The sequence below is a fragment of the Cupressus sempervirens genome, chromosome 10 (genome assembly GCF_028749045.1).
Source record: "Cupressus sempervirens isolate cs-2001-9-10 chromosome 10, ASM2874904v1, whole genome shotgun sequence".
Classification (NCBI taxonomy): domain Eukaryota; kingdom Viridiplantae; phylum Streptophyta; class Pinopsida; order Cupressales; family Cupressaceae; genus Cupressus; species Cupressus sempervirens.
The window spans coordinates 65,218,718-65,230,585 of record NC_143127.1 but is presented as its reverse complement, the minus strand read 5'-3'; the positions used below and the strand labels follow the sequence as shown (position 1 = coordinate 65,230,585).

The 11,868-nt window shown below is 32.3% G+C and overlaps 2 protein-coding genes across 4 annotated transcripts in view; one reads left to right on the top strand and one right to left on the bottom strand.

Moving 5' to 3' along the window:
- Window positions 1–1,197: 1,197 nt before the first annotated feature.
- Window positions 1,198–4,396, bottom strand: LOC149532586 (uncharacterized). Its single transcript, XM_089805735.1, has 2 exons — window positions 4,138–4,396; window positions 1,198–4,028 (listed from the first exon to the last, which is right to left on the bottom strand). The coding sequence occupies exons 1-2, from the start codon at window positions 4,394–4,396 to the stop codon at window positions 1,198–1,200; spliced, it is 3,090 nt and encodes a 1,029-aa protein (XP_089661861.1).
- A 6,423-nt stretch (window positions 4,397–10,819) lies between these two features.
- The window catches only part of LOC149532584 (uncharacterized), a 43,957-nt gene continuing 42,908 nt past the window's right edge, over window positions 10,820–11,868 (top strand). For 2 of the 3 annotated variants that reach the window (XM_089804572.1, XM_089804571.1), the window contains exons 1-2: window positions 10,820–11,157; window positions 11,297–11,451. In XM_089804572.1, the coding sequence (XP_089660698.1) occupies window positions 11,109–11,157; window positions 11,297–11,451 (204 nt within the window). In that variant the 5' untranslated portion in view covers window positions 10,820–11,108. The remainder of the gene's footprint in view (window positions 11,158–11,296; window positions 11,452–11,868) is intronic. The other variant, XM_089804573.1, reaches the window with a different exon arrangement.

Below are 11,868 nucleotides of genomic sequence, written 5' to 3'. Positions count from 1 at the left end.
GATATGTAGCTTGTAGCTATTTCAGTAATAAGCATTTTGATTTCGGCAATTGTTGTGTGTGGTCGTATGTAAACATTACAGATATTGACTTGAGAATCTGATTCATTAACTGTAATTGTCATGGCTTCGATGTTTTTTGATCTATGTTCTATTGAATTGGTCACGAAAAGATTTTTTGCAGTAAGTATTGTTAAACCATGTATATGATACATTGAATGGTTGTATTTTTTAAACAAAATATCAGTATTGCGTGGGAGGGAAAAAAATTCTTGTAGGCATATGATATCAGTGGACATTATAGCATAATCATTTAAGATGTCATTTGCATGAGCATGTAGGCTGTGTGTGTTCAATGTACATAGCAATATGTGTGTATTGTGAGTTATACAAGAAAATTGATTTTCAAGTTTCCATGCTGCATTTGAGTGTAGCAGAGACATTTCATGATGAATTTTATTGTGGATTTTGAAGTTTGTTGGAATCAAAGGTTTCAAAAGATATAATGAATTAATTGTTCTTGTTCTCGAAAGTGTTGTGTATGTTAAGCCATGTTGTGTTATGCCACTAGGATCAAATGCAAGGCCATCCATTGTGAGGCCTTGGGCTCTATGTATTGTTCTAGCACATGCTACTTGTATTGGAAATTGTTTTCTAGTTCGAACTTTTTCGATAGTTGATATTTTTGGAATTGGCTTTGCAATTCGAAGGATGGGAACCCATTCTTTTTGAATGCCTGGAATGTAGTATTGGTAAAGTTTATTTCTTTGTTGTTGGCCAATTTTTGTATCATTGAATTGTATCCAAACTATGTCTATTTCTTGTTGTTTGGTATATGCTTTAAATATTTCGTCTGACCCATTTACAACACCATCTTGCGTGTTGTAGTTTCCTGCAAAAATTTCAACGAGAATGTTTGGCTTTACAAGTATTTGAGCTGGTAGAATCATTGCGTGTGTATATAGTCGCATTGCATTGAAATTTTCATCTTCAAAGTCTATTGCATTTAATATGATATAGTTCTCGGGAACCTTGGAAAGCATATTGTTATTGTGTGCATTGACATCCTTTTTTTTGTAGAATAGATATGGAAATGTTGGATCAATAGGTGGGGGTTGAAGACAAGTTTGATTGAGATAGTGTATATCATCATATGTATGTTGTCCTAGACGTATGTTATTTAGAATTGAAACAAATCTCTCATCTTTTTGACGCATTGTAGTGCTTAGTGAATAGCTCAGTCCAAAATGTATGAGGCATTAATTCTGTTGTTGGTGGTTTGTTGTCAAAAATCGGTGAATCAAGCACCAGAAGTGCTTGATAGAAGTTGCCACAGAAAATTGTGTCTAGATTGCCAAAGTATAATGTTGGCAATTGCATTATGTCACGTAGTCGTCTGTCAATGTAACGTAGGAAAGTAGAACCTACCAATGAAATTTCGTCTATGAGTAGTACACGTAATTGATTGTAGTTCTTTGACATTGTGTCTAATGTTTCTGTACTCAGTGGAATGAAATCTGATTTATTGAAAGGTATATGAAAAGCAGAATGAAGTGTACTTCCACCTATATTGTATGCTGCCTTTCCTGTATATGCAGTTATTAGGCCTTTAGGTTTATCTGGATCATTGTCAATGCAATTGCTGTAAATGCAAATAAGTGCTTGAAAAATGGTTGTTGCTGTAAATGTTTTCTCAGTTCCAGCTCCTCCAGTCAGAAAAAGATGCAAAGGAGTTGTGATGTCTTTCAATTTTTTTATGACAATATCCTTGACGATTTCTTGTTGTTCTCTGTTTAACTTTCTCCTCAAGTTATAGTACTCATTGTTATTCATCATTCGAGGGAGTTGTGTGATATTGAAAGATTTTTGAGTTGTACTTTTAAACTGGTTGGGAAGTTTGGTTTCTATATCTTGATGCATGTCATATTGTTCATCAAGGTCTTTAATTATTGGTTGTTGGCGAGTATTGGCTCTGTTTTCTTCGTTGTCATTTATTGTATCAATAGCATTGTCAATATCACCCCACATTGAATTTGTGTTGTATGAAAACTTCGCTCGATTGTTATAAATTATATTTTGATTATGCATGTAAGCCTTTTCCCATGAGCCGTAATTTTGTTTAAATGTATCTTCAGTTACAATGAAGGGAACATATAGCAATAATTGTTCCCTACAATAGTTCTCTAGCTGTAAATATTTATTAAAGTTAATGAAACGAATGATATTTGGTTTAGCTTTTGGTTCAAGCTTGCTTCCATCTTTTTTATAACTTGATACAAATTCTGCTAAACATAGATTAGCGATAGCTTGTGGACGATGTAGGTAATATTGAATTAGTGATCTACACATTACATTTTCAGAATTGTCTTGTTCTTTTTTTAGCTGTTCAATTGGTTTTAATATAAATGTACGGTCATGATGTGATCGTGTATCAATAAACGTGCATTTTCTAGAACTCAAGTGCAATGGTAGAGCTAAAACTAAATGAGCTGCTTGTTGAGCGGACATTTGTTGTAGGTTTAGCAAAGCATTTCCAAGTTTTCCTATCATCTTGAGTGCATCTATATTGTCTCGTTGATGATCATCACGTATTTTTTTGAAAGCATTTGTCATAGATTTGTCAACTTTTGCTATGTATGAACTACAATACATTGCAGCTGCATATGCATTGAGAATAAACTGTGCATCTATATTGGCTTTCCATAGAGGAGGTATCATTTTCCCAAAGCTATTATTCCAAATCTGTGATGGCTTTCTTCGGAGAAAGATTGTTGGTCTATGGATTGTTGACGTTAAAGCAAGAATGTAGTTCTCTTCAGTTATGTCTATTTCGGTCAAAAAGTTGTCAAATGTAAAGGATGTGTCATACATTGCAAGTTCAAGTTTGCATTGAATTTTGTTAGCTATTAAGCTTATGTTTTTTTCTTGTTCAAGTAACGGATCAAGTATTGTCGTTGCTCTCATTGGTGGAAATGGGAAGTTATGTCTACAATGTTTATTTTTTGATCTTTTGCATTGCTTCGTATGATGATGTCTATGGAGAATAGCAATATCTGGATCAAAATTTTCTGTTTCACATGTAAGATATGTATCAATAAAATTTGTAATACTTTCATTGCTTTGCTTTCCATAGACAGGTGCATCTTTCACCCATATAAGAAAGTGGTCATGTTCGTTTCCTCGATTTTGGAATTCTGTTACTGAAAAGAAATCAACTACATTTCCAAAAAAAGAGTGGTCTGAAAGTATCATTTTTTTTAAAGCGTTTATCCGATGTCTATAGTACCGCACACAAGTTATCGGATCTTTTTTAATTAGTTCATTTGTATTAAGTTCTTCTGTTATACTTGATATGTTTTGTTTTGTTGATTGATGATTGTTGTATAGTTGTTTGAGTGTGTTCATTAGAGCCTTCCAGTTTTGTTCAACACTAGTAAATGTGAGGAAAAATGTTGGAGTTCCTAGTTTTCGTATCATAGCAAAGACGTCTTTTTTTAGTTGATGTGCATAGTCTGGAGATATACGAATTCTTTTGAAGTCGACATAGCCTATATCAGATTTTAGTATTTTTTCTAAGTTTGGTTTGTGTTTAACATCTTTTGCTAATAGATTTCTTCCTTTAAGTTGTCCTTTGCGAATTCTGATCCATATTGTGGACATGACTTGATGTATGAGTATTTTTATTGTTTTGAAGAAAAGATTTGTTATGTGATATGAAAAACGTCTTTGTGAGTGCAACAATTCCCACTTTGCAATTTTTTGGTATGATAGTTTTTGGTCAATGTCATGGTCACGTGGATCGCCGAAAAATAATGTTGGAAAATTCATTTCTTCTGCATATTTGTCTTTGAATATTCCAATGGGACATTGGTTTTGTGCAGGTGCAATTTCTAGCAATTTGTCTTGCATTTTATGTATGTTAATAGATTCTGTGAATCCGTGCACCAAAGTTTCACAAATTACATTCTCAGTGTCACTTTCACATTCAGTTTCAATTTCATTTAGCTCATTCTTTTCACTACTCTCATTATCTGTTTGTAGAACTTGTTTCCAATCTTTATTTAGTTTGACATGTTCTATTTGGTAAAGTGTTCTTTCTATTAGTTGTTGAAGGGCTTGCATAATAATGTTTGGCCGTACCATTCCCTTTTGAAATGCATTTTTTGTATTCTAGTTTCCTTTTCAAGGACACAGCAATTGTTGTTGTACTAGTAGTTGATAGAGGCAAAGCTGTTTGTGTAACATTAGTATCTACAGGTACATTGATTATTGAACCAGTTAACCCAAGTTGAGACCTTTTGTGCCCCAGTTCCCAAATTTGTGCGAATGCAATCCGCAATGAAACAAGACGCTCTTCTAATTGTGTTAGCATTTGCACATATTGCATTGGCTTGTTCATTCGAATGTTATGTGGCGTAGCATATTCAGGGATCTTGTATTTTTTTAATGCATCATTACATTTGCGGCAAATAGAATTTGATAATGTGTCATAATTTGATTTGACTAAATTGCAATAAGTCTCCTTTTGTTGAAAGCGGAATTTTTTAATGTGTTTCTTGAATTGTAATGTTTGACAAACGGTACACATGTGTGTTGGTGTGTCATTAATTGTGTTCTTGAATACATCAATTGGGGATAACGTTCTCTTTCATTTTTTTGAGACTTGTTCTATAGTATTATTTCGAATAGACTTTTTTAATTTTTGGAGAGAAGTCTTTTGTTTTGCAATGTCCTTTTGTTGGCTGTTATTTTCGTTCTAGTTTTTTAATGTTCGAAGACAAGTCTTCTGTTTTGTAGGTTATTTTTGTTTGTTGTTTATTCGTTGATAGCTTTCATCTATTGTCATTGTAGTTGTCATATTTACATTTCTTGTGAGTTGGTTCTGTGTAGTATTCCTGATTGATTTCTTAAATTGAGATAAACGTAGATGTTGTTGGTTTTGTGAATTTGGTGTGATTGATTGTATCAGTGGTTCAAAATGGCCACAAAGTGGATTCACATCGTGGAAGAGAATTGAGTATGGTTTAGTTGTTAAAAATTCATTAAAATGCAAGTATTTTTTTCCTGTTGTAGATGACCAAACACATATTCCTATATTCAGCCATTTGGACAACCATCGTATACAAAATATATCTCCCCAAAGACCTAGTTCATCGCTAATTATATTAGGATTTGCAGTTCTTTGCATTCTTCGGAAATATGTTTGATGGTCCTTAACTCTATGCAACTCATAAAGTATTTCTGGATGCAATTCATGGTTGTAAGAATTAACCGCTTCTGGTTCCTGTTTTTCTAGACTGGTCAAAAAGTATTGAATAGCTCCTTTGCGAAGGTCAGTTGATGTATACTTATTGCAAAGCAAAAGTTGTAGTGAATCAAATAAACAGTCCCCAACATTATATGTAAATGTTGCAATTCTAGACAATCCTTGTTGCCTAAGTACATTGTCAATGTCGAAGGACATCTCACCGTTTTCTAGAATTAAAATTTCACGTATCGGCCTCAATTAGAGGTGATGAAAGTTTTTTGAAATGGAAGAGCAAAATTATAAAAAGGAAAACCTTGAACAAAAAGCAATGTAACACTAAAAACTATACCTTATAATAGTATTACCATATAAACAAAACTAAAGAAAGTAAATAACAATAGCTTTTTCTTACAATAATCTTACCTGAATGTAAAAGCTTTTGCTAGTACAATGCCTGGGACAATTCACTTACTTTAGCTACTTGCACCAAAATGTTCAAAGAAAATGAACTAGCATGCGATAAGCTGTTTAGAGGGAAAAAAGCAAAAGTAAATGTTAGAAAAGAATATTACAGCATCAAATAATTAGCAAAGCAAAAATGGCAAGGAAAAAATTACAACAAATATATGTTTACATGATGAATTTGAGAAGTAAAATTACTTTAAGAACTTTAAAAGTATCAGCTAAACTATATAATTAAATAAGAAACGAAACCATGGTTTAGTGTTTCATTTGGAGTAATGTTATTTATGCCTATATAATCGCAAAGCATTAGTTGTTTTGAAGGCAAGAATAAGCTGGTGTTAAAAGCTTCAGTTTTTGTTTTACTTCAGAGCTAAGCTTTAGAAAGAAATATAATTGTTATAAAAATGAAATTATAATGATCTATTGAAATTATTTTAGAAAAGCATTTTATTCAAATTGTAAACTAAAAAGAATTGCATATAGGTATATAATGTATGCTATAGAACAAATAAGTATAAAAACTAGGTTCTACTTGAATGCTATTTAATTTGTCCCCTCTTTTATTCTTTCTAGATTGGTGTCAGTGCACCTCAGGGTAGTGGGAAAACAAAACTTGTCTTTACTAACTGACACCTGCTTAAATAGCAAACATAACATTGCTAGAATACAAAAATCTGACAAATAAAAATGACGTGCTTTGGTGCAGGGGGCCTGCCTACACATGCGCTGCCCCTAGGCTTGAGACAGATTCTATACGTAACATGCCGTGGGTGGGAACTATAGGGCTTGCCGCCTTGCCGCCTTGGCGAATAGCCCACCTCCCCCAATAAGAATTCCCCTACTATTCTAAAGGCGGCCCCTAACATTCTGTTAGCTTTTAACGACTCGCCTACCCGAAAGGTAGGAAAGAATCCTAGCCTAGAAAGGTAGGAATCCCTACGCTCCACCCGCCTAGTTGTTAAGGGTACTAGAATGGGGGGTGGGGTTGGGATTATAGAAGAAAGAATAAATGGGGTGTTCTAATTAATTCCAACGGTTTATTCTAATATCTCATTCATTACTTGAAAATCAATTGATTCCCCGTAGGGCACTCTGTCATGACAGATCCATTCACAGCTCTGAAATCACCCCAGATGGCTGATATGAATGCCGATGCAGATGATGTCGATGCTGATCCAACAACGCAAAAAGAACAAAGTTACAGCTTATGATGGAGTCATTTGAAGAAGAATTCTGGTGTACATCAACATGAGTTGTAGGCTTAGTTTCCATTGTAACTACATTGAATTTGAAATGTAATAATAAAAAGGAAATGATTACCTCTACAATCCAAATTCATATAGTAAAAGAAATACTTGAAAGACAAGCTAAAAATAAAATACTATAATAAACTTTAAAGTTAATAATTAATATTAATAATCTATAACTATTAGTTTTATAACTGTAACTTATCTAATAGTTACAAGTATAATATCAATAATACTATTGTTAATATAAATTAATATATTTATAGATTTGTATTAAAAAATAATAGTTAACATATTATATTATATTATCCATACAATCGTATTAATACTTAATATACTTATAATGTAATTAGAAATATTAATTATTAATTATTAATTAGATATTACTATTAATTAATATTATAAGTTAATAGTGATTAAATTTATTATAAATTTAGAATTTAGAATTCATAAATAATAATAAAAAAATCAACTTTAAATTATAACAACTTATATAATTATAATTATTTCTTGTATAAATTGAATTTTCCTAAATATTACTAGTCTATAAATTTATTTTCTTAAATATAGATCTCACCTGATATATTAATTTAATAAAGTTTATTTATAAATGAACTTTAAATAAGTTAACTAATTATTTGTAAAGCATAGATTAATAAATATTAAATAATAATAATAGTAATAAGTAAACTAAATATAAATATATTATAGTTAACTTATTAATAATATTATTAACTTATAATTTATCTTAACTATTATTAACTTTGTTATAATTGATTAATATAGTTGATTATATTAAGTTAATATATAATTATTCGATTTATTTTAATTTTATAATTTAGAATTCATAAATAATATATAAGCATAAATCAATATTTATTAGTTAGAAATTTTATTGTATCTGTAAATCTTATAGTTATAATATTATAATAAATAATAATGATTATATGGATAATATTAAATATTATAATATAATATTAAAATTAATTATTAATAAGTTAACAATATTAAAACTATATTATGTATTACTTATCAATTTATTAATACATTATATAGATTATAATTATTATAATCATAACTATAAGATTATAAGGTTAATACTTGATATAGTTAATTATTAATATTATTAATTAACTAAAACTATTAATTAGATTATTTACTTTTTATATCAGTAAGTTAAAAATATTTTAAATAGAAATATTAATAGAGAATTTGTAATATACTATAATAGTAATAATTAAATTTAATATTGTTGAAATAAATATAAATTGCAAAATTGAATATTTAAAAAATAGTAAAGCATCTAATTATTTGATGTAGATTAAAACTTATTTCTTATATCAAATTTAATATATTATTAGATGTAAGAAATTAATTATAAACTGAGAAAACATAATTATAATTAATCAAATGTCAAATTTCAATAATAATTGTTTAAATAAAGCTAATTATTTCACATAATTATAAATATAGTCTTCTAACCAAATTTTAATATTATTGTATGTTAATTAAAAAAATAATTATTTTAAATTTAAAAATCAAAACTCGTGTTTGCAGATGTTGCAACAGTGTATAGCATACAAATGTCAACACGCATATTTTCATGATGTCCATCGCTGTCACACTTGCATCTGGAGGGGAGATCCATCTTAACACCTCATCTACCTATCACCTGACAAGGTTTTAGTGTGCTGCCACATTTTTGTCATTCCATTGAATTGAAAGAAGAAACCCCTCTGTCTATAAGGTATGCACGATACTTGCGAGGCTTCTTTAGCCTTTCCATGTTGAGCACAACCTGCTTGCTACAGTCATTATGTGCTAAACACATGTGTGGGCCTTCTGATGAGGAGAAAGATCTTGAAAAGTTCTAATTATACAATTCAAAATTGTTCGCTTGCATGTAGGAGTGCAAGGTAGATCATATTTGATGGAATGTTTTTCACAGTCCGCCCCTTTCCATAAGGGCAACAATCTCATAGATTCATCCGCCTTATGCTCCATAATTTCCCTCACTTCTTGCTCGGACAGATCATGCGCTTTCAGTTGATCAGGAGCTTGCACATAATTGCATAAACGTCTGAGTTTCTTCTCCAACCATTGAAAGCCCTCTTTTAAGTTGGGCAGCAGGGTTACTTTATCCAACACTTGCAGATCCACGCCAACCATTGCTGCCATCTTTAACAGAAATTACTAACGGACACAAAAACTAAATATGATCAGAGCGATCGTGATTTCCAGACATCACCCAACCCTAGCCACTCGGGTTCGGAGTGATCGATCTCTCTCTCCCAGGAGCCCCACGGGGTGGGAACTGAGGAGGACAAAAGGGGGCGAGGGTATCTCTCCCACCTTTCTAAAAGAGAGAGGCTTAAAAGTGTTTGGGTATGCAAAAATAATAGATTGAAGGCTAAACAACTTTACAGTCCATATGGTAATTTGTCAGAGAGGTGTGTAAGGACTTACTGGTTTAAAGCGTAGTCGTCTTGCTTTTTGTATTATGCTTCTTTTTTCTTTTGGGTGGAGTAATGATGTATAAATCTTCTAAGAAGGACATCGTCAGTGAAAATGGAGTGAAAGATGCAAAAAATCGAATCAAAGATTTGGGTAAGTATTCATATTGATTAAATGTGTAAGAACTGGCCTGTGCTTGGTATAGTTGTATAAATTGAATTTTCCTAAAAATTAGCACACAATATAATCTTGAAATAGCTTTATCAAGCGTCTAAACTATTATTACTCCCAGGCTGAGGACTATAGGCGACCAAGGTTCGACACCCACCACTGACAAACCGCTCTGTAACTCTTGTGTCTGATTGAAGAATCTCTGGTTCAGAATAGGAAAAGCCACTCAGTTTTAGAACCAGAGACGAAAGCAGCCTACAAAAATAGGTAAAAAGTGACGCGACGATTAATTTGAACACTGAATAAATCTGATTCCCAAAAAAAATATTAAAAATTCAACTACATGAAAAGAAAAGCCCAAATCCAGCCAAACACAAAACATTTCTAGATAAAAATGCACTGCACAGAGAAAAAAGAAAAAAGAAAATATTGAACACATAGATTAGAAATGGCTTGACCTGTCTGAAAGCAGAAAATCGAGGAGAACAGAAGTATCCACGAATCTTGCTTCTTAAATTTCCGGATCCTGCGAAGATTTTCAACTGGCAAAAGACAGATTTCCTTGCTTTGTCTCAGTCAAGAGAAATAAACGATCACAAATGCAGAAAATCAAGTAAGCTGAAAGGTGGACATAAATGCTGAGTGCGTCGGTGGAAGATAAAGATAAGGCGAGCATTTATAAGCATTTAATTAAATCTACACAAGTAACGTTAATGCAGAATTCCAAGTGGGATAGGTATGCACGGCAAAATTTATTGTAACAATTTTAAGGCGAGCATTTATAAGCATTTAATTAAATCTACACAAGTAACGTTAATGCAGAATTCCAAGTGGGACAGGTATGCACGGCAAAATTTATTGTAACAATTTTCATCGATTTTGGTTTGGAAAAAATCATTTTTCTCCTTGTCTAATTTAAGTACAGCCAATGAAACGTGAGATAAAGAAGATTAATAAATGTTTCAAAAATGCTTAGTGAAAATAAACATTAGAACAGTTTTAAGAAATGGCAAAATACATAGACGCGATTGGTGAAACTAACAAGCCTAAAAAACCTGCATGAATGCGTTAGTAATCCTGCCTATAGGCAGGAACTAAAAAAAAACCTAAACAAAAGCATTATGAAAACCATGTCAACTAAAAAACTAAAATGAGTCAATGTTTTATTTTTTCTCCCCTTCATCGTTAAACACCTATTACGTATATTCGTAAACATTACGTGCCGTTGTAAGAGGACAATAGTTTTAAAACTTGTTATTCCTGTCTCGACCCAAATTTCCATCTTCAGAGTGTCTGAAATCTATCGCTGGAAAGATCGAATCTCAATATAATAACGGAAGAATTGCAGGCAGTCAAAACGTTCCGAATTATTGGGACGCAAATGACGTCATGCACTCTCCTCACGTATTGTCTTTCCAGGTCAAAGCCGATCTTGATGGGCGAAGGCATGGCCTCTGCTCGCGCTTATCCTCCTCGCGTTCCGCCTTGATAGAGCAAATAAATACATCGAATCATCTCGCAGAAACATGGCGGAAGATGCCGCTGATGTTTTATCAGAACCTCCTCATCTCACCGGTAAGTTTTGGCAAGCTGTTTTCCACTCTACTCTAAAGTTTTTAGGTTTGTTGTTTTAATGGATCAGCCCTAAATTAGTTGTCATTGCTGTCCTATTAATTGTGTATTTCAAAATAATGGTGTAAATGGCGTGCATCAGGTGGTGTGAAGGAGGAGGGAAAGGGAAAATGGTGGGAGGGGAGTACAGTGTTCGCATTAGCAGGGTTGAGCAACATGTGTGGCTCCTTTGTTACCAATCCTGTCAATGTTGTTAAAGTTCGGATGCAGCTTGACGGAGCTCTCTCCTCGACACAGGTTTTCAATTCACCATTTTCCCATTAGTTAACTATAATTTTACCCATTCTATCAGCTTTTGTTAGCATGGCCTCTTGGTAATATTTTGGATTTTTTAAATAATTTTTTTAAGAACAATTGAGGATTTTGCAAGTTTCTGATTAGTAATGCAAAATTTGAAACAATAATTTTTTTTTTGAAACTTAAGGTGCTTAAAAGAATGACGTAAGGATAAGGAGCAGATAATTATGGGGAAAAATTATAACTGCTTGTTTATGATCTGATAGCATCCAAGACTAATTTGACCTTGCTCCTTAAAATTCCATCTCATTTCCTGTACCAGAAGCCCACAGCCAATTTTTGAAAAAAGGCTGGCAATTTCATTTGCTAGTTGTCTTTTATTAGGCATGTGACGTGCTTGGTAGCTAGGGATGTGGA